Genomic DNA, 24,315 nt, shown 5'->3' on the forward strand with positions numbered 1-24,315 from the left:
GGAATTGAAAAACCGGCAGATCTGAGAATACTAAGTCGCGATTCTGCGGGCCTCGCGGTTCGTTTTTATAGAAACTCGGGGCAGTTGGCCAAAAAAAGATAGCGGCCAGCATGCCGTTGTACATTGACATTGAATGCATAGTAATGCTAGAATAAAAACGATGACTTAACTTTTTTTATTTTTAACTTTTTGCCATGATTCGAAGGCAATCCGGAAACCATATGTCACGATTCGACGGTCACGTACCTTGTAGCTTCGCGGTTTCTTTTTTCTTACCTGATTTACACCGAAACAGACCATTTTGTGTTATCTTCTGGGAATTCGTGTCGCATGCCGCATCACACGCTTGACCGATTCCGTCGACCCTTAGCATCGACGTAGCAATACGAAATATGACATTTCCGGGAGAAATTATTGTATTGTTACTCGACTATTTAGTTTCTGGCAATTACTTTTTCTCGCTAGAGAAATTAACGCGCGACGAAAAGCTTCGCAAACAAAATTATAAACGATACTAAAAGCATGCTCGGTTATATTTTCATGAGAAATGTCCGCGCCGTGTTCGAGTGTTAACACTGAATCAAAGAGGACTAATAAACGATTAGTGTTGCGTCGAATTGTTAGCTCCAATGAAGATGCTACGTTATTTCGCTGTTAAAGGTACCTGCGGCCAATCCTCTTTCGAAGTAGCTCTCTCGATGATCTCCTTGATCGTATTTTGCCGTGAATTCGGATCTTCCCTCCATACGTAGACCGGCTGCGTGTAGTTGATAAGTTCTGAGAGTGGCGACACAAATAGATAAATGAGTATTAAGCCAAACAATCGGTATCAACGTTATTACGCGCATTGTCTACCGATAAGTGTATCCTAACGCGACGAAACATTAATTGCTGCATGCTGAACGTTGTATTTTTTTTTTTATCGAACACCGTGTCGCACGTTAACAAAATGATTTAACGGTTTTTATACCGTTACGATACCTCTTGGTACCGTATCAGTCGATCACGGTGATCGTTTTCTTTTATTAAGAAAATTTTCCTGCTCCTGGAGTAGTGGAGCCGGTTACTGTGGGCTGACCAATTGTCTGTACCTTTCGTTTGTTATCGGGCATAATTAACTTGATATTTATCGAATAAGACATATTAAATCTTTTTAATTAAAAAATAAACAATATAAAGGAATAAAAAGATTTAATACTAATCTTGTTCCATAAATATTAAGTTAATTATGCCAAAGTCAAATATTGAAAAATTAATGAAACAAATAGCAAATTTTTATACGTCTTATTCGATTAAATGTAAAGTTAATTACGCCCGAAAACAAACCAAAGGCGCAGAAATTGGTCACCCAACAGTAACCGGCCCCGACTACCCCAATCCGTCGCTCTGCTTTCGTATATCATGGTGAATGGAATATCAATTTGTTCGTTCACTAAATTGCATTGATCCCACATAATTGAGTTAATATGTTCGTTTTTTTTTTATCATCGTACTCCATACAAAATAATGTTTCGAGATCGTCAATGTCAGAGCATCATAGAATAATGGGACAGCCTATGTACCTGATCTAGTTCGAAGCGGTCGCAATGTTTATCGCTCGAGATTCATTTGGTTTCGTGGACGTTTCACCCGTGCGAAATATGAATTGAGAATGATCTAGGAATTTCGGTTGATCGGAGGGGCTGGGTGGGTTGCGGAATCTTTGTATAGTTTAGCACATACTTCCGATAAACGGATTCAGCCCCGATTCTCGTCTTACGATGATGGAGGGGAAGCCGGTTATGTAGACGATCCCGCCATCCATGAAGGTTGAATGGGGTGCGACCACGAGGATCGGCGCCTCGGACCTGGTGGCCTGTCTTCCACGCACAACAATTCTCATCCCTCCTGCCTGGTACGTCAGCCGACCCATGAAGCACAGCCAGGGTACTATTTTGCTGTAGGTTTCAATCGGGTTTGGTTAACGGTTCTCGAGCCCCCTTTTCTTTCGCTCCCTTTCTTCCCCGAAGATTCGTTTCACTCTTCGACGCTTGGCGACAGAGTTCAAAGCACTCGAAATATCTTTTCGATTTTGTTGCAGTAGTTTCCCAACGTGGCACAGTATAATATTCCGATCAATAGTTATAATGATTTTTGACATGATTTAGTAATCTGATTAAAATATATATATTATTATTATTATTATTATTATTATTATTATTATTATTATATACAGAGTGTCCTAAAATTTGTAGTAATTCCAGGAAATGAGAGGTTCCTGAGGTTATTTGAAGTAACTTTTTCCTCAGCGAAAATGCAATCCGCGGCTTTGTTTACGAGTTATTAACGAAAAGCAGTGACCAATGAGAGGGAAGTTTGGCTAACGCGCGGTGGCCGAGCCAACGAGCGCACGGAGCTCGGTTCCGCTCATTGGCTCGGCCGCTTGGCGCCGAGCGAACTCGCCCCTCGTTGGTCAGTGTTTTTCATGAATAATTCGTTAACGATGCCTCGGAGAAAATTTTTGTAAAGGAAAAAGTTGCTTCGAATCACCTCAGGAACTCCTCATTTTCCGGAAATACCATAATTTTGGGACACCCTGTATAAATAACCGAATATTAATGGGAGTCGCTGTATTTATCTTATCTGAATGCAATACAATATTTAGAATAACACTTATTCTGGGTGATTTTTAAATTAAGAGTAACTTAAATATAATTTTCTAAAATCATTCAATATCGGAATTAACTATTTCTAGGTTGCCGAAATATCAAACTGTGCGCAGGTGGTGCTCAGGAAAATTAACACATTCGACACCAGCGTCTGAATAAACGCAAGCAACAGCCTTCGTAGTTCAAAGATTCCATTAACCCCTTGACACTTCAAGTGCCGAAAATCATCCTCAGAATATTCCACGAAATCGAAGTAATTTAATTCATGAAACTGAATATAGAAAGCTAAAATTTATCATCGATTCAAAGAGGTCGCCGACCTGATCTCGTACAAGAAAGTGAAAGCTCTCTAACTTTTCGTAGAGGAAAGCTGCAGCTGATGCACACATTTATAAATATTGCTAGACTTTGTAAATGATTACTAGCCATCGTCAATTTAAAGAAGTTAAAATTTATCGAAATTCAAAACATGTTTTCTGACCTACAGCAATACCAGTTTATACGATTTATTGCATTGAGAATGAAATCGAGCCTATTAGCACGTACAATAGTTTCACATAATAAAATCGATTTTTAAATTTGTTTTCACTCGACTGTCAAAAGAAAATTGATTATATATAATTATATATATAATTATAGTCTTGAACTTAATAATGTTTATACGATTTAAATTTATTCTTCGTTAATTTGAACAGATCTTTGTTCGCGTGTGAAAAATTCATAGGAATCTTTTGAAATTATTTCCTATAATAGAATGGAATATGATCTTTTTCACGGTTTGAGCCAAAAGACAAAATGTTAGAACGAACACGAAGAAATATTAGAAATGTGAATTTTTCTGAAAATTGTACGCTCTTGAATAAAAAGTGTCGGTTTTCGAATTACTTCGCAAAAACAATAGTTTTTTAAATGTCAGATGCTGGTATGCGAACGTGTTAAGGGTTGCAAACATTACAGTTCCTTTCACTCTGTTTTTTCTTTCATTTCCTTTATTTTCTTTATTACTGTCTCAATGAAACGAACGACGCAGAGTCATCGTCGTTTCCAAAAATCGATCATGGTGAAATAAATTCAATTTCTTCGAGGGGAAAACGTTGGGAAACTACGTTTACTTTTCTCCCACGAAGTTGGAAGAAATTCGTGCCGGGTACACTTTTCTCTTCCTCGACAATATTTTCGCACAATTAAAAAATAAAGCAACACTCGAAATCTTAATTACTAGGAACCCAAAAGCCAACGCCTCGATTTCAAGAACGAATGAATTCGATCGAGTTCGATAAGCTTGTCGTTGCAGGATTACGATAGAAAATTGCTGAATCAGTCGGTTCGTTCGAAAAGTGTGCACCGCTTTCGACGGAATCTTGATTAGGAGGAAGAAAAAAGTTGGCGTCCGGTTAACAATTTTTCGAGCGTGTTTTTCTCAATAGCATATGCAAGTATCGCGTAGCCAGCACAGCGGAAAACTTCATATCACCGGTTTATTTGCACAAGAGTGAAACTACTAAACGGCTTCGAGACCACGTGACACGTTACTGAGAAAGTTTATGGCGGTCGCGAGTTCTTCGCCGATGGTACACGCATGGCCGGCGAAAATATTTGTCGACACGCGTGTATAATCGTCGCCGTTTAAAAGAAACGATTTCGGTGTGAACGAGACGAGTCTTAACGAACATCGATACAGAAGACCAATCATTTTTCAGCGCGTAACATGAATTTTCCTCTGTATTATTAAATTAGAATCACGCCTTGCAACAACATCGTGCACAAATTATATGCACAATAAATTCTCCCTAATTAACGATCAGATTGCGCATAAAAATGCACAACTTGGGAAGAGGAGTCTACGATTATTCGAGACTTTTTATAGTTGTGTTGGCAATCGGTAACTATGAATACGAGCTGCAAGGCTCGAATAATAAATAAACCTCTTCCCAAGTTGTCCATTTTTGTGTACAATCCGAGCGTCAATTAGGGAGAATTTACTGTACACGCGCACCAATTAGTTTTCGTACATGTTCTATACGTTTCTTGCGTCATTCATGTGTACAATAAAATATGTAAAACAGGAGTGCCTTCAAAATAATTGATCCGCAGGTTGATTAAGACTCTTGCGTGACACTAGAATTTTTTTCCGATAGAAACCTTTGACTTCGGATCGTTTGATCTTTTTATCGATAATGTACCGTGTCAGCGAAGGGAGAGAGAAATACATATACATATATATATAGAGAGAGAGGAAAAAAAGGAAGACAGATTTATAGAAATATGATGTAAACAATGAAAAGTATGAAGCGTTCGACAGCGTCGTAAAGCATGAATAATAATGTATGCAACGCTCCAAGTTTCTCCCACGATATTAAAGGCATCAGTTAATTAGCACAAGTGTTCCCATTATTCCACGATCTTGTTAGTAACAATATGGATGATCCCATTCACCGTATACATAAAATCCTCTGTTAGTGCGATCCTTTCGCCTTGGATGATGATCAGCTTCGCGATATTGTAGTCGCGCCGCGGTTGCACTCGGCGAATTGCTGTATGCGCAACTGTAAATTGCCGTCGCAAAAAAAAAGACAATCCCTCTGTCCGATGATTCAGAATTTCCCCGATTGGAAATCGACGATATTTTTATATCCGAATCAAATATATGTATTACAGTATGTCTGTGTGTCTCAAAGTTGACAAATAAATTCATTTCGATCGACGAAGCCTAAGTTGAGTTCCATCCTGTTATTCGACGCAAACGAAGTCGAATCATACAGGCAACAATATGTTATTTTTATGTAAATTAAGTGTTTCAGCGTTGAATCGAATTAGAAAGTATAGGAGAAGAAATATCTGCTTTTATGTATACCTCATTTCTGTGTATGACATATTCTAGTTGTTACAATAATGATTATAGCAAATCAGATTTTTGAACGGTTAACGAACAAATATAAAATGTCACAATTTTTGGGATTGCTTTTAGCCAGGAAAAGTAGATATTTTTCTTCGATTTCACTCGGTGATTACAAAACGGCTGCGAACATTAACATTTTTTAATGAAATAGAAAAGTATGATCATTGTGGAACATTCGATTCAACGCATCCTTACAATGTTAAATACATTGAAACGTAAAAATATATAACCTTTCGCTGTTAATGTTTACAAAACTGATCATTTGCTTAGCGAATCGATAAATAAACGTACACGAAATGGACGAAACTGTATTTGGCCAGCAAAAGCTGGTCAGAAGACAATTTAAAACAATCTTGTCCAAAATATACAATTTTCTTTTCTTTGAGATTTAATGTGTAGAAAGCAATATTCCCAGTACCTTTCCTTCAGTTTATTCCCTCATGAAATGTTATGTATTATTCAAAGTAAAGAGTGTCTGCGACTGCGTCTGATTCTCTTTTAAGCAGTCCCTGAATGACTACTCATCGATGATTCCGAAATGTCTCGAAGAAATCATGCCAACTTGATTTTTTTACAGAAGTCTTTTAGGCAATTGTACATATAAATAATAATAATAATAATAATAATAATAATAATAATAATAATAATAATAATAATTCGTTAAATAGCGTGTCCTACATTACCTGTGTTTCTGTGACGAGTGAAATTGAAAACTTACGAATAATTTATTAAACATAACATTCATTATTAAACATTCATACAGACATCCTTGTTTTCATGTTATCAACTCTTTGTGATACTCAAAGAATTAGCTGGCAATTCGTGCCTATAAGAATTTCGAAACGTTCTTAATTGGATCAAATTGAAAGAAAAGTGTGACCAATAGAGACAGATTAAATCCATAATTGTAAATGAAAATTTATATTAAAGTAAAACACAATACGTACAAACATATAATACTCTAAATTTATTTGTAGATATTTTAACCTATTCATTTTTTCTTCTGCTGAAATTCCAATAAGTAATGCCATTATTTCATTGCCATGTACATTTGCCCCCCCCCCCACTAAAACAACATAAATAATCGTGGCCAGCTTTTAAAGGTCAAGTACTCCAGCGTGCGGCGTTGTGATCGACTGCGAATCGTGCGCTACGATACGGTACGCCACTGGAATGCACATCGGAATGTTCATTGAAAAGTGAAACAAGTTTACGGCGATCGTGTATCAAACGGTTGATAAAAAACAGAAAGAAGTCCGAGACAAGATGGAACGTCAACTAGGCGACGAGTTGCTTGGCACAGAAAACATGGAAGACCTACTTCCGAAAAAAGGAATGCGCCCGGTCTCCGCCTTGGCGACGATGCTCGGTCCGCCGAGGTACACGACCGGAAACGCGTCGAAGAAGCTTGAATGTGGTGCCACCGCTAACACGGGGGCATCCTTTGTTTCCGCTTTGCGACCCTTGACCTTCAGGTGATGGAATCCCCCGCAGATGAACAACGCTCGCATCATCCAGCAGATTACGACTCGCATGTCTCTGTTATTTTAGTTTGTTGTTCGTTCAAGCGTTTTAGAATCGAACGTTCATGGTCTGCGTCTGTATGCAAAAGCCAATGGCTGCCGTTTCGCGCTCGAAAGGAGAGCCTTCGTTACTCCGCGATCGTTCGCGTCTCTTCATCTTTCGCGAAATAATCGTGTCGCCGACACAAAATCTCCGAAAAGCTTGTCTTCAGTCCCATTTCGATTTCTGCCGATTAATAGACTTCGGATCTTTATGCGAAATAAAACATTCTCTATCTCGATTGCAACGAGCTGCCAGTTTATTTATTTTCTTAACCCGTTGCACTACGATTTCTTTCGCAAGAAAGAAATTTTTTAGCAGACAGAAGGAGACAATTTTTGTCTATCGTATCTCTTCATTTATGTTGGATTTGTGTGCTTTCATTCCAACATTGAATTTACTTGAAATTCTAGATTTATAAGAATGTCATTCGAATGACGAATGTCATTCGTATTTAGCAGATTGTGCATGAAATCTTGATCACGGGACTGACTCGTTGTTATAGCGCAAAGGATTCATACATCTCATTGGTTGAGCTTAAAATAATAATATTTAAAAAATTTTTAAGTATTCGTAATATCTCATGCTTCCACGTTCTTATTTTTGTAATGAACGCATAAAGATCCGCAGTCTGCTCACTCGAACATCTAATCATGGATCCAAATCATGAACGATATTTGCAATCGGAGTAAATTTTATTTTTCAAAACAATTCAACGACGCACGGTTGGCAATTCGTCGCGCCGTTTTGAGGCAAAAGGAACTTTCTCTAGGCGTATTGCTTAACGTCGTTGCCCATTAGAAGATACTGTAAGTGCCACGATGATAAGACACTACACTCTACGATGGTCATTCTTCGGCCAACCGTCTTCCCACCGAGTACGTTCGAAAGAGAAGGATATTCGAGATATTCCAGAACGAATTTTTTCATCTAACCACGTTGTCGCCGTTAATTCGTATCGACGCATCCATTGCTTTTGCATACACGCGAACACAACATTCACGGGAACATATGTAGCTTTACTCCACTGCGTGCAATTGCTACGTTGCTCTACGTGCTGGCTATTAGAAGGAAATGCTGCAAAACGTTTGAAAGTACATTATAGCGTGACCCGCGAGAACTAGGTGTGTAGAAAACACCTAATTATCGAATGATTCCAAGACCAAAGAAAAAGTATGCAACACAAACTCGTACTACAATTTCTAATTGGCTTCATGTCGAAGATTAGGAACAGTTTGGTAACGCGTGCGATCTACGTTGATTTAATGATTATTTATTTGTCGTGCATCGACAATGAAATAACGAGAAAATTATTATCGCTATTATATTATATTTAAACGCGATCTTAGGATCGTCAAGATTGGCTTCAATGTTGGATAAGAGTGCTTTCCTGCAGAGTTCTGTTCGTCAGAGTAATAGGTTTGAGGATCGGCTAAGTAAACGCGTGCTAGACGGAAACTTGTTTTAATAGTCGCGCACGGTACTTTCTCCCGCGCAAACAAAGTGCGACGACGGTGTTAACGTAACCGTGCACAGGAACTATTCCTCGCGCAAGATTCAATCTCGAACTTCTGTTTGCCGTATTCATTTCTGTCATGCACTTCAGCCATCCTTCCCTTTTCACTTATCTTGATCTCTCGCGTACCATCTATCTTGTTGTTCTTCGTCTAAATAGCTTTCGCCTTCGATCTAGCTTGCTCTCTAAATGCCTTAGACTTTTATCTACAGGGTGTCTCAAAATTATGGTACTTCCTGGAAATGAGGGAGTCCTGAGATGATTTGAAGCAACTTTCTCCTTAGCGAAAATTCAATCCGCTGCTTCGTTTACGAGTTATTAACGAAAAACACGGACCAATAAGAGATCGCGTACGGCTGACGCTGCGTCAGACGATCGGCGCGACGCGGCATTGGCCGCAAGGGCGGAGCGTCGGCCGCACTCGCTCTCCGATTGGTCAGTGTTTTTCGTTAATAACTCGTAAACGAAGCCGCGGATTGCATTTTCGCTAAGTAAAAAGTTACTTCAAATGACCTCGGGAATCTCTCATTTCCCGAAAGTACCATAATTTTGGGACACTCTGTATATTGTTCGTTATCATAAACTCTCCCCAATTGTCCTTCAACTTGTAAACGAAAATCGACAATTTGGGAACAGGGGATACGATTATTCGGGCCTCGCGGCTCGTTTTTATAATTGTAGACAATCGGCCACTATAAAAACGAGTCGCGAGACCCGAATAATCGTATCCCCTCTTCCCAAATTGTCCATTTTCATTTACAAGCTGAAAGACAATCGGGAGAATTTACCGTATCTTTTTCGTCTATCTTGTTCTCTATCTATTCTGCTTTCCATTTAAGTTATATTTCATTTATCCTGTTTCGCTTGCCGCTGCCTTCTTTCTGGCTTTTTATCTACAGTTGTTGTACAAAGTGTTCGTACACCATCTAAAACGGAACCACTTTTTTCACAATTGGGCCAAGCGATCTAAAGTTTTTTGGGATGTCAGAGTGACCAGTTTACTGGACAATGGCTAAGCAATTTTTTTCTTCAGAAATTGCAATTAGTTGGCGGGATAAAAGAATTAAGAAATGCTCGTTTTTATAGTTGTTGATAAATAATCGTATCTCCTCTTCTAAAATCGTCCATTTTCGTTCGCAAGCCGAGGGACAATTTCAGAGAATGTACTGTATTTAGGTTAGACGGTGAACTCCTTCGACTTCATCTCGCATCTTAAGATGCATAATAATTTCATTCTCGATCGCATACGCGATTCTCGAGCATCTTGCGCCCCCTTTCCGCGATGCATATCGAATGGAATTCTAGAAGAGCTTGCGCAACAACGAAACAACATAAGCTCGCCATACGGTCGTGTCTCAGACCGCTGTCTTATAGGCAAACAACCAGTCTTTAAGGGATATATTCCGATCCACTACCTCCGGTGTTACGTGGCTGAATTATTTATGGGAAACTAGAAAGAACCCTGCGACACTGGCGGATGCGGACTGTCGTTTTTATTGATTATTATATGAATAAAGAATGGAATCGTGAGAATTCCTCGCTTCGCGGACACGAAGCGAGGAATTCTCACAAGTGTCCCCTTCTTTTCGCAACTTGCTCGAGGTTAGCGTTTTATGTAAACCGCCGCACTATAAATATGTTAATAGCATCGATTATTTCCAGAAGCTCGTACGGAATGGTCCGTTTGACTTTGCCGCTCAATGAGTAGCGAGCAAACACGACTACGCGATTGTCATTACGCGAAGTTATAAGGTCAAGAGGGGAAAGGGCAGAGCGTCGATATCATTTTTACAATGTTAACTGGTTGGTTTACACTGTTAATTGGCAAGTTGTTCATCCATATCAGGGATGGACACAACAGGACGACCTGCTTTTTTAAATTATAGGCGGCAATCTATCAACATCGTATGTGTTAAGTGATCATAAGAAAAGTAATAATTTGAAGCCATAAATAAGTTTAAATTTTGAAATAAGCATAAATGGCAGTCGTCGCGTCCTGACGATGCAAACAATTTTTTGGAATTCCATGGACGGGGAACACTTGATCCGATAAGTGTTTACGACTTGGGAAATGAAGATCGAGCTTCCTTTGATAAGTAATTGATTCGAACGATAGATAGCATGGTGGTCCTAATAGCTCTCAGGACTGAATGTTCATTTCGTTGCATTTTGTTGATTTTGTTGCAATTCGATATATTCATTCGAAATATCAAACTATGAATAAAACCAGACCTGGGTAAAAACATTTTAATAAAGAAATACATATATTTGCAAATACTGTTTCTCTCAATTATGTTACATGTGCTTCACGCGATGTCTGTATTAAATGAAATACTAGTTGAAATACTTCATTGATTTTACAAATGTATAACATTTGTTTATGTAAAATATATATTTTGCAATACGAACCGGCAATATTTGATTGAAATAAATATTTTCTTTATTATACGTGAAATGAAATATTTGAATATTACAGTAAATTCTTCCCAATTGTCCTTCAGCTTATAAACAAAAATGAACAACTTAGGAAGAAGGGATGCGAGGGGGATTGCGGGCATTGCGGCTCATTTTTATAGTTGCCGATTATCAACAACTATAAAAATGAGTCGCGAGGCTCGAATAATCGTATCCTCTCTTCCCAAGTTGCCCATTTTTGTTTACAAGCTGAGGGACAATTGGGAGGAATTTACTGTATATCCATGAAATTTTGGCGACCAAGCAACTGCGAGATGTCTTGACATTTGTGTTTACATTTGAGATATTTAGTTTGTTAAAAGCAAACAGACGTTGAATGCTCCAATTACATTCATGACTTAAGAGAACAAAATATAAGAATTATTTATAAGAATTAATATAAGAATTTCTTGATAGGTTTATTTTCTTTCATAAATATTAATTGTAAGAATTTCAAATAATTAATAGAAATTTAGACGCATCAAATAATAATTATTTCCGGCATATCTCAACACTTAACGAACGGGTTGTTTTTTCTCTGTATTGCTCGGTTTCCGGAAAATAAATGCGCGTGAAAATGATAAACTTTACTTCATAAAAATTCAATTGAAAACGCAAATCTACGAGGCCCGTCTTAGGATGCCAGAATGGAAAAACGTAAATTTACATCACCCATTCGCGAAGTATGAAGAAAATACTATTTCAATCAATAATTTTCTTGATCACAACATAAATAACTATCCTCAATACATTTACTTGCCTCTATGATGTCGAATAAATCTTGAAATATTATTCCCTACAAACAAGAGCATTTCACATCAACTATAATTTCCAATACTTTTTCAAATATTTTTACCCAGGTCCGAGCAAAACGCAACCGTTTGAATAATTTTACAACGAATATGGATGGAAACTAGATAGGATGTCTTGTCCAATTATTTCTTAGAAGCGCGCGGACGAGGGTTAAGGGTTGCAGAAGGTTGAACGATTCGTGCTCGCATCAGCGGACACTGTAGGGTTAAAGTTGCACCGTCGTGGCGCGCCTGCCCGTTGAGTCATGTGTCAGGTTCACGATGGGGCAGGCAGGCCTGGAAAAGGATTAGGCCAAGAGGGTTGCACGCCTGGCAGACCCCATCGATTGCTATATCCCGTATGGTGGTTTGTGACGCGTCGATCGCTATTGACCGAGCACGAAGCCCAGACCAACAGAAGCGGATGCATTCAACAGCACCGCACCGGGCAACACTAGAACGATTTCTACGACCCGAATTCCTAATTTAATTTCCCGATAGACGCGCAAAAACCCTCTGGCCGAAGACTTTCTCAAAAGCAGACGGTCCCAATAGATGCCAATAACCTGTCGCGGACAATGTAACGTCCTCAACCTTTCGACGATCAACGAACGAAGGGTCTTTGGCTGCAGAGAATCGCGGCCAGCAGTGCCAAACAACGATATATCGTTGCTGGCTACACCCGAGAAAATGCTGTTTCCTTAATATTTTTGAACGAACAACGATTTCATTTCCTAATTTATGTTTCTTTCCGAATTTTCTAATTATCGGTTTCTATACAGCATTTTTATAATTTCTTCCTGAAACTACGCCAACTGGGTTTGGTTTTTTCCGCTCACGTACACACAAACTCTTCTAGTCGGCACTAAAGGGGTTAAGGACAATGTGTAAAGCGTGTACGTTTATAGCTAAAATGATAGCACGCGCGACAAATTGTAATCGTCTGACCACGTTACCACTAAATATATAGATTTCTTCCTCTTTTTTACGCCGATACAAGTTATTTATTTATAATAAATGTACAATTTTTGGAGGATCGTTTATGGTCCAGTCGATTTATTATTGTACGACATCGTTCGTTATAATTTTGTAATAATATTATTATTTTGATAATAATAATTGTGTTGATTTTTAACCATTTATATGTGCCTTAACGAAATAAGTAAACCGTATAAAAATGCGATAACTTTTTCAAAATTAGATAAAATGTCTTAAATCTGTTAAAAATATGATACTGACTAGTTTGATTGGAACGACAACAAAAATTATATATTTATGGTACATTCGTTAACTTATACGAATGTCGAAAATTTCGTCCAAATTTGTTAACGTTGTTACGAGCTATAAACTATCCAAGATAACGAATATTTCAGTTCTACATGATTTACGACCAATAACTGTGAAAAATATGGAGATCCATACATCTTTTAGCGTCTGCAACTAGTGAAGAAATACGATTTTTTAAATTTTTTCTTGTCAGTCCGACGAATCGCAATTTTTCCAAAACTTTTTACTCATTGTCTGGTGAACTAATCGGTCTAACTTCTCAAGAAAATTATAGTCATCGAGTGCAATTTCAAAAAAAGCTATTACGTTTTAAGAGGCAACCGAATATTATCATTGTCCACTGTAGATAGAGAGATACCGTTTAAACTTCCTTTCAAGGATTCATACCGATTACAAAATCTTTTAAATTCTTTGTATTAAAATTGAAAAAGTTAGCGAGGATGTTTAACGAAATAATAATTTTTCATTCTAATGAATTTAGATAGATTTTTCTATACATGTACGATTTCAGTTGCTCGAGCGTTTATTGTTTAAATTGAAACCTTATCTAATAATTGTTATTAACAATTGTAATTATAAACGATGATAAGTACAATGATGTCTTTTTGAAATGTTGTGTAAACAAGGTTATTCTTGTTTTAATTTTCCAGAAAGCTGAAGTATTGGTATTGGTAACCCTTCGTGAAGATGAAATATAATAACCTGACTATCTTCCACGTAAATATTGACATGCCAATCTTAGGCGAGTGTCAACGTAATTACTGAAACATTGCTATGCTGAGTGTTTCTATGTCAGCAAGTCGTTCTTATTTTTTTAAGCAAACCTTCTTTGTTGATTAATACAGTAAATTTTCCCTAATTTTCCTTCAGCTTGCGAACAAAAATGGACAATTTGGGAAGAGGAGATACAATTATTTGGGCCTTGATGCATTGGGAAATTGAAAATGAGCAGCGAGGCTCGAATAATCATATATCCTCTTCCCAAATTGTCTAGTTTTGTTTCCAAGCTGAAGGAAAATTAGGAAGAATTTATTGTAAATATAATTCTTATTACATGTCTTTGTTGCTCCTCTGCACAAAAATTACATTCCTTCGATGCAAACATCTTCCTTATAATTATATCTTAGGCAAATGAATTATTAATAGACGAATATAATATATTTATCTGTCAACATGATATTTGCTGCTTTAATCCCAGTGAATTTACAAAGAAATGTATACATTGTTATGAGATATTTATGACATCAATTTTTATGTCTTTAGCGACGATAGCAAGAAATAAAAAGAAAACGAAAATTCTGCACTTCTTTTAAGAAATGATTTCACTCTCAAAAAATCTGCTAAATAACCTTGACATAACCTGTTATTGCACGGAGAAAAAATGCAGCTTACTCTGCCAGAAGATTTATCGTTTCCTATAACAATCACCAATCGCGAAGCTGCTCGAGGTGAACAGATCGAATAGAAGTCACAGGAAAAATCATCGGACTGACTAAGTTGCACGATGATAACAATCTTTTTTACAGCAGAAGTCGCCTTTGTAAGCCGAAGGTCACCTGTGTGCGTGCCTATACATATACGTGCTTTTAAAATAGAATATTGTATTTTTATAAGCGCGCGTAGTTTAACCTCTTGCCTTATGATTTATTTCTCGACCAGCCAGAGAACTTTGTTTCTAATTATTTTTCAATCAGGAACGAGATGCCGTACACTTTTCAATACTCAACTTTCCTTCCCGAATTTACGCGGAGCACCTCGTGAAATTGATAAAAAAAAAAAAAGGAAAAGGAAAATTCATTGCACATAACCAGATCTGAGTAAAAATATTTGAAAAAGTATTAGAAACAATTAATGAAATACTCTCGTTTTTATGGAATAATATTTCAAGATTCATTTGACGCCATGGAAATAAAGTACATATAATTAATTGAATACATATTAATTGAGTACATATAATTAATAAGAAAATTATTAATTGAAATAATATTTTCTTAAGATATACCGGGGATATGAATATTTGAAATAGTATTTCACGTGTCCACATTTCTATCAATCATTCGAAATTCTATTTCTTACGGTCAATATTTATGAAAGAAAATAAACCTATAGAAAAAGTATGTACACATATCGTTTTGAAGAGTATGCTTTTTCTTGTATTTCCCTTAATTCGTGAATCTAATTGGAACATTTTTTATGTCTGTTCGCTTTCAACAATGTAAACGTGAATGTTAAGAGATGCAGGTTCATATTGCAAAATATACTTATTATAAATATATAAATATTATTGAATTATTATTATTGTACATAATAATTATATAATAATGATATAACTAATAATTATCGAATTAGTGAATTGACAGTCATTTTACAAATATGTCAAATCAATGAAGTATTTTAACCAATATTTCACATTTAATACAAAAGTAAATTACTGTTTCCAATGGAGCATATGTAACACAATTCGGGAGAACTTAATATTTAAATAAGTATTTGCAAATATGTGTATTTCTTGGTTGAACAGTTTTTACTCAGGTCTGTGTGTAACGCTTCGAGAAACGATGATGCAGGTTTATATTGCAAAATATACTTATTATAAATATATAAATATTATTGCATTATTATTATTGTACATAATAATTATATAATAATGATATAACTAATAATTATTGAATTAGTGAATTGACAGTCATTTTACAAATATGTCAAATCAATGAAGTATTTTAACCAATATTTCATTTAATACAAAAGTAAATTACTGTTTCCAATGGAGCATATGTAACACAGTTCGGGAGAACTTAATATTTAAATAAGTATTTGCAAATATGTGTATTTCTTGGTTGAAGTGTTTTTACTCAGGTCTGTGTGTAACGCTTCGAGAAACGACGATGCATTGGCACTGATCGCGAACTCGCTACACAATAACGTAATGTTTTTTCAAACAACGCGAACGCACCGTCGCAACAAGTTTTTCAAACAGAGGCGACGACATCGGGGATCGGTATAATCGCGATAATTTCGAAAGGCATAGACGACAAAGGAAAAGATATTTTCTTGGCGGAGACGCACGTTGCCGATTCCTCGAGACCGTCGTACCTAAGAAAATGGACACGAACTACTTGCCCGACGGATACTTTCTCCCGTTACTTCTTCTTTTTGCAGTATCCTCGTTCACTTCTTTTCCGCGGTCATTCACGCTCTCTCCCCACCGAGATCTACAATCGTTTCAAGTATGCATTCATGAACTAAAATTCTTCGACGGATTTCCGCAATTTATATCCTCCCCCTCTTCCCCAGCCTCTTCGCATCAATTCCGACGGATCTTCTCCGAAGGATACTTCGCATCCGCCACACGGTTTAATAATACCGGATCTCATGCCACTTCTCAAGATGTCAAACGCGTTCGCGGCTTCGTCTCGAAAACAATCGGGAAACGGAGCTGTCGGCTTCGTATTTCAAACAATTCCGAACGGGCGCGTTCGTTGTTGCACTTATTTTGCCACGCTCGTTGCACGAGCAATGGATCCCTTATTTTCATAACAAGCGATCTTCGTAACTGCAACATTTTTAATGCTTTCAGAGCTGACTAAAGCGAGAAATACAATAGGAACGTCTGTTATACTTTTTATATCATTCTTCATGTCTTTGTATTATAATTAAATTGTACGAATGTCATTCCGATCGTGCAGGTTTTACAGTAAAAATTAATCTTTTCTAAAAAAACATATTTACCTTTCTGCACTCTAAATTGCTTCTTTTACAGATCGTATTCACCCTTTTCACAAACGTGACGAACCCTTTCACAAATAAAAATTCAACGTTTTTAATTCGATTTTTAAATTTAACGTAACTTTGTATACTTACACATAAAATAATACGAATTCTTCGTTACTAATCATTTATGAAACGTCGTCCAATTATTAAATTTGATATGAACTTAATTACAAATAATTGCAGAGGAGTGAATTTAATTTGAAAACGAGAATTCAATTTGAATACGATCAACGAAAGGATTGATTTGGAGCGCAATAACGCGAACATGATTTACGAAAGCATTAATTTTGTATTGCCCATCCGAGGAGCAATTTGTTGTTGTTGTTGTTGCACACATCTTCTTTGTCGTATTATTAGGTATACAAAGGAAATTTGAAATGAAACTAGTCCCTGTTAATACCGCGCTGTTCCATTTTTATCGAACAATAATAACAACTTTTATCGACGTACCAGTTAATTTTGTTAGATCAATTTACTCGATAGAAGAGGAAAAAAAGGAGCAGAAGCAATTGATTCCCTTTTTATTAAGTTATGCTATAAATACCGGCGTGTCCTGTTAATGAACTTTCCTCTGCGCAAAATTCTCGGATCCGTTTTGACTTCGTTGGGAAAGTTGAAAATATAATTAATTAACTTCTACGGAAGCGAGTGTTTAGAGCGACCAGTCTCGATCCACGAATTAATTTATCCTGGAAAGTGTGCTTCGCCGTGGAAAGCATCAAATGATGTCGAGAGAGTCATTAGAATTTGACGAAGCCTAAATGAAATGTAGAGTTGTCGAGGTCTCTCGCCAAGGCCACGCGAAATCGCTACATTTCGTTTCTAATGGCGACTTTCCAAGACGCGAATTTCTGCTTGCGAAGACAGAAACTTCACGAGTGTAATCGAAGTTTTTGTTAAACATTTAAGCATGAAATTCTGCGTTACATTCTCCATCAAATTTTACATTTAATTCTGCCCGAACGGTTTCCGTTAGCCTACGAGTTTCTTCGAAAATAAACATTTCGTCTGCGATACTTTTTCTTTGATTTGTCAGCAACTCGTTATCATTTTAGACAAATGTGGAATACCTGAAGTTGGACAGAAAATGATTATAGACGACGATTATGAAATTGCACGAGCATTTCCTATTGTTCGTGGCTCGGCGATTTTACAGCGAATATAGTACGCCTCATGCTTTTAAGTAAAGATTGAACAAGAACACGATGCACATATATGGAGTAAGTGAAAATTATGATATTTAAGTGGAGCAGCAGACACCAATTTCACGGTGAGCATAGGTGAAAGGTAAAAGTATGATCAAAGATGTATCAGCGAGCGGATTATACATATGAACGAAGCGAGTGCGAATACCTTGCAGTGTTAAAAGCTTTAGTGAAATTTTCTCGTGCCAATGAAATTGAACATTTTTCATTGTTCGTACTTACTTCGAAGTATGAATATACTATATTACGTCATGTCATTTTTAACAGATATTTTCAACGAAAAATATTAACATCGGCTCCCGATCGTTGATGCATCGATTGTTGCTCGTGAAATCCGACCAATTATTCGACTATTAATTTTAGAAACTACAATTTCGATAGGATGTAATTTGCGATTCGTGGAAAATCTTTGATACACATTGATCACCACTGCTGCTTTCCTCGTACCCAATCAATGAATATCACTTTCTCTAGGAGCGATCAAAGTAATTAAAAGTGAAACAGGTTTCGCAACTCCGAATTCAAGCTCCTGCAGATCACACGTTCAACTTTCTGGAAATCAAATTCAACTTTTCGAAGGTCATATTCACCTTTCAAATTCACCTTTTTGTGGCCATGTTCGCTTTTTTCGAATCAAAATACATTCTTATGCAAATCAGGTTCATTTGTGTGAGTGTCTTGAGAGTGAAATAATATAGATATGACTTCAAATATTTTTCACAAACTGCTTCGGAGATTGAAATGAGCCACTGAATGAAGATAATCGGACGAAGTATATAATTAGTTTTGAACAATGTAAGCTTCCACAAGATTCAGAAATCGCGTGACTTTGTTGGTCAGACAAGGCTCATTTGACTATATTTATCACCTTCGGTGATGACCAAATTTAAGTTTCTCCAAAAATCGAATTTCCTGGAAAAATTTTGTCGTGAATGTTATTACATAATCATTTTGTTATCACTAGACGCAGAGACAAAGGTACGTTCACTATTAAGTAAGTATTTTAAGTTCATTGTTACATACAATAAAATTAAAAATTTGAAGAAAACAAATTGGACGAAGGTGAATTTGATTTGGGAAACGGTGAATTCGATTTAAAAAACAGTGAGAACAATTTGCAAAAGGATGAATTTGAAATGGAAAATCCATAAAGCAACTAAGGAAAGCAGCAATCGGAAATCCTACTGTCTCTTACAATTTCACATTTTTGTTTATACGAATGAAAAATGTGTGACATAATTGAGAAGACCAAAAAGCTTCTATAAACAGCGGCTTCGACGATTCAAAATCATTTTAACTCTGCGGTTTTTGTCTCGATTTTATTGTCCTCTTCCTAGCAAGGTTTGCCATTCGAGATTAATCCTTTTTTAGATCATAATTACCCTTTTTCTCTCCGAATCAATTCTTTCATAGACCGTATTTACCATTTTTTGTAAATCAAATCAACTTCTCGTAGTCACCTTTTTGCATTCACTTATTTCTAATTATTTGTAACAATATTCATAATAAATTTTGAAATCGAATGACATTCCATAAAAAATTGTTACAGATTAACGAAGATCAATTATTTGCAATTAAATCTAAAAACTGAATAAAACACGGCCAATTTATAACCGCGAAAGGTATAATCTATTTGAAAAAAAGGTGAATTTGATTTGCACAAGGACGAAGAAAACCTGCGTAAGGATCAATTTGTTTTCTTTTCTTTTTGATCGAAAGGATTCATTTCGAGTAAAAAAACCTGCAAAGTTACCCGAAACAGGATAAGGCTGTCGAGGGAAACAGCGTAATTAAAACAAATTCGAATTGCAGAGACATCGACGATCCACGATCAACGAACAGTAAAAAAGGAACTGCGAGGACTTTTGAGAATCGATCGCCCAGTATGGAGCGACCCGCGAGGAGCGAGTTCTGGGTTTGTCGAGCAGCCACGGACGAACAGTAGAATCGTGCAATCGTGGATGGCAGTCAGTAGTGTTGAAGCTTCTAGTTGCAGCTCGCGGTTGGTAAGAAGCATGATCATCAGGAGGTGAGAAAAGTGTATGTACAAAAAGCGGAATGGAAGAGGACATAATGCTGATGCCTTACCGTCTCCATCCTTTCAGAGGAGCTCGCCGGAGATCCTCCTCGGATAATCCAAGGAGACCTAGACAAGCCAGCAGCCAGGCCATGATCACCAGTGCCGTAATTGCGGCCAGTCTGAATGGTAGAAGAGCCACCGTCAGGAATGCCGTCTGAAACAAGAATCACCTTTGCTTCAACAGCTGCTGTCAATACATACGTACTATCGGAAACAAGCACTCCTGGCCCAGCCGATGATTAACCTCGCGATACCCCGTGATTCATGACCGTGGCAACACTTTTTGCATACTGGTTTCTGCTACCGAATCGCAAGATCATTTCTTTCTACATTTGCATTTCGTAGTCTCAGGCTGCACACGCGAAAGTACAATTGTCCTTCAGCTTGTTTTCATAGTTATTGACAATCGGCAACTATAAAAAGGAGCCGCGAGGCTCGTACAATCGTATCGCCTTTTCCCAAATTGTCCATTTTTGTTTACAAGCTGTAGGACAATTGTAGAGTATTTACTGTATTTTGGGACATTAAGGCAATTGCAGAGATTGCAGAGATCCCTGTGCGAGCACAGGATATTATTGTGACCTTGATTCTTTGGGATTTACCTCGTGACTTCTGTCAAATTTTCTGCATACTGATTTTTCCTACTGGATCACAAGGTACAGCTAATTCTCTCCAATTGTCCTTCAGTTTGTAAACAAAAAGGGATATTTTTTGGAAGCAGAGATACTATTGTTCAAACTTCGTGGCTCATTTTTATAGTCGCCGATTGTAAACAACTATAAAAACGAGGCACAAGGCTCGTATAATCGTATCTCCCAAATATTTCCCTAAATAGCCTATTTTTGTTTAGAAGCTGAAGGACAATTGGGGATAATTTACTGTAGTTGCGGACACAAACAAGATTTCATTATCGTTATCGTAGCGACAGATCATACACGCAAAAATATTTTAGGACATCAGAGGTCTTATTAGAGAGATCTCAGTGTGAATCTAGAACGCCATCGAAGGATTCATATCTCTTTGTTCAGTAGTATACTTCGTTTAAAAGATTATTAAATTGTATGCGTCTTATGACAATAATAAACAGGTCAAATACAAAACTGTAAAGACATTAGAAGAATTTAAGTTACATTACCTTTAATTTATTGAAACTATTAAAACATTCATATTCGACTTTTGTTTCTTGCAAATGATATAGGCAACGTTTGTATTGCATAAAGATCCGCGGTCTAATGATTATTGAACAGTGAATTTTATGCAATTATAATAAAAGCGACTGCAACAAATCGGGAAATGTAAATACATTAGAAAAATTTATGAACATTGCTATCATCTCTTCGATTTATTAATATTATTTAAAAAAGAAGTACGTTTTTGTTTTATTTCTGTTTGTTACACTTGAGTTAGACAATTTTTATTTTGAATACAATTCCTCTAGCGACTATTAACTCTGTAGTATTTATAGTTTAGGTTATCTCGTGACCGTAGTAATAAGTAAGTTTAAATTATATACAGTGGCCCATAAAAGTATTCGTACACCTTTTAAAACGCAGTAACTCTTTTAAAACTGGACGAAATGACCTGAATTTTTTTTTTAAATGATAGCGGGACTATACCAGACGGTGACCAAAATGCTTCTTTTAAGTTTTGCTATCGCTTGGAATGACAAAAGAAAATAAAACACTCTGGTTTTTTAACTTTTTTATCTGAGCCTGTAACGGAAATTTAAAAAACTAGAAGAAATCTGCAGTTTTTTAAATATTTTAACGCTGGTAGCTCGACTCCGGGTTAATCGATTTCGATCAAATTTTCATCACGAGTCACCGAGATCTACGAGAGGCATTTTTTAACATTTTGTTACAGGCTCGGATAAAAAAGTTAAAAAACGAGATCTTCGTCATCCCAAGTAACAGCAAAATTAACAAAAGGCATTTTAGTCATTGTCTAGTAGACTATCACCTAAAAGAAATTCAAGTCACTCATTCCGGTTTTAAAAAAGTTATTGCGTTTTAGAAGGTGTACGAACACTTTTGTGGCCTGCTGTACCTTGCCTCTCAGCGATCACTGTTTTTCGTCGATAACTTGTAAACAAAACCGCGGATTGCATTTTCGCCGAGGAGAAAGTTATTTCAAACGACCTCGGGAATCACCCCTTTCCGGGTGTTATCATAATTATGGGACACCCTGTATATGTATACATTATTATAGAGAAAAGCGTTTTAGGAAGAATTTACGGAGAAAAGGGGACGTCGTTGCGTGTTTAGCATCTTTTTGCTCGGATGTGTCCGTCTGCTGATCGCGGACAATAGAGGAAAGAGTCCTTTCATTCTGATCGAAGGAAATCGAACGTGGTGAGCTGTTAGGTAAATTGAAGCGAGGTTGTGCACCGGAGTAATAACAGTGAATTATCACGGAGCACGATAAAAATGATGCCTACGAATCCGAGAAATTATCGGAATAATAGTGGACAGAGAGGAAATGGGAAACAAAGCCGGATGGAAAAATAGCAGTCTAGCGCGTTTGGTTTGTACGGCAACGTTTCGATGAAGCCGGTAATCAAAAGTAGCTTCGGGCCACGAAAGATTAAAGAAGAGAAGGAAAACAAGAGAATGAGTTATTAGAGCTGCCAAGGAAGGTTGTCTCAAAGGGATAAAAAGAATGAGGGGGACTTAATAAGGCAGAAAACAGTAGCAGCCGGGAGAGAAATGATGCGATCACGTTGGAAAAGCGCACGATACTTCGCTATTGCGAAAACGTCTTGACATTGTTCGAATGCCGTCTCATTTGGCTATACTTGACTATAATTTATTTTCGATTGTTTAACGGAACATCGAATAGCGATAAACATCAAATGAATCGATTAATTGAATTCTTTCGTGTGCAACTAAAATATCTAATATTGTATCTATATATTAATATATAATATAATTATATTATGTTAATTATATAATACTAATAGTATAATACTAATATAATATATAATAATATAATAATATATAATAATATAATACTATAACTAATTATATTATATAATATATTATAATAATATATATATTATCGTTGCGTGTTCCCGATAATAATTGTACGACACATTTTATGCGATTTATTATTTATTAGATTGACGTACGCGTTAGTATACCCTTTTTTTAAAATAAAATGTAGTACATGTACAGGATACGGACTCACATTAATTCCTGTCATATTTAACATATTTCATGTACATTTTTTTTTTTTCAACAAACGTTAATCGACATAAAGGTCGATGCCACGATTGGGAATCCGGGGCGGTTTTGTAATGTTTTGTCAAGAATTATTGACAGATTAGCAAAGTAAAGATAAAAATGGATACCGCGGATTGTAAACGCAAGAATTAAAGATTAAATAATAGAAAGAGGTCGTGAAAATAAGTCGTTGGGCGTTGACAAGCTGGTCCATTCGTAAGAATAGAACGCGGACAATGTTCCAGCGAATCGAGGGTACAAATACCGGAGAGGGTTTTCTAAATTTCCTAACGGAGTATGTTCGAGTCATTGAAGATTCACGACCGAACGACTAAAAAAAGTAAAAGGTATTCTTGGACCACCTTTCTCTCGTTAAACAACGGGAACACTCTTTTTTCCTTAGTGGGGCAAGGTTATAGGACTGGAAGAGAGGATTTAGGATGCCGGCGATCGATGGATAGAAGAGCAAAAGAGAAAGGAGTTGAATGATAGAACAAGAGAGATATGGAAAGGAAGCGGGGAGGGTGGCGGAGGGGAGGCGAAGAGAGACAGAGGAAGAGACGGGAAACAAGAAAAAACGAGAAACGGGTACCGTTCATTCGTTCCGTTAGGCTCCATCACCTGTTCACTTCATTTTGTACCTATACAAGGGGCACGCTTCGTGTATCTATTTACATAACTTCCAAGATCGAGGACACGACCAACTAAACCTCGCCGATACTTTTTCGAAGAAAGAATCCCGCCAATGCTGTTTGGGTCATAAAGGCCGGGCTAAAAAAAATGATACGCACAGTTACTCCAAAATATATTCGTACACTTTCAACCAGTTGGCTGTTTTTTTGACGAGTATACTCGTCACGAAGGAATGGCAACATTTCGT

General features: G+C 36.9%; 1 protein-coding gene and 1 long non-coding RNA gene across 3 annotated transcripts in view; both read right to left on the minus strand.

Annotated features, from left to right (window-relative positions):
• The window catches only part of LPCAT (lysophosphatidylcholine acyltransferase), a 40,419-nt gene that overhangs the window by 4,957 nt on the left and 11,147 nt on the right, over positions 1–24,315 (minus strand). Inside the window, exons 2-4 of one of the 2 annotated variants that reach the window (XM_033473010.2) lie at positions 20,223–20,368; positions 1,723–1,937; positions 665–777 (exon numbers count right to left, since the gene is read on the minus strand). In XM_033473010.2, the coding sequence (XP_033328901.1) occupies positions 665–777; positions 1,723–1,937; positions 20,223–20,368 (474 nt within the window). Of the gene's footprint in view, positions 1–664; positions 778–1,722; positions 1,938–6,868; positions 7,087–20,222; positions 20,369–24,315 lie in introns of both variants that reach the window. The other variant, XM_033473009.2, reaches the window with a different exon arrangement.
• LOC143259882 (uncharacterized) lies at positions 14,329–19,690 on the minus strand. The gene is made up of 2 exons (XR_013033912.1): positions 16,888–19,690; positions 14,329–16,711 (listed from the first exon to the last, which is right to left on the minus strand). It is a non-coding gene; the product is annotated as an uncharacterized LOC143259882 (long non-coding RNA).

The sequence above is a fragment of the Megalopta genalis genome, chromosome 7 (assembly GCF_051020955.1).
Source record: "Megalopta genalis isolate 19385.01 chromosome 7, iyMegGena1_principal, whole genome shotgun sequence".
Lineage (NCBI taxonomy): Eukaryota > Metazoa > Arthropoda > Insecta > Hymenoptera > Halictidae > Megalopta > Megalopta genalis.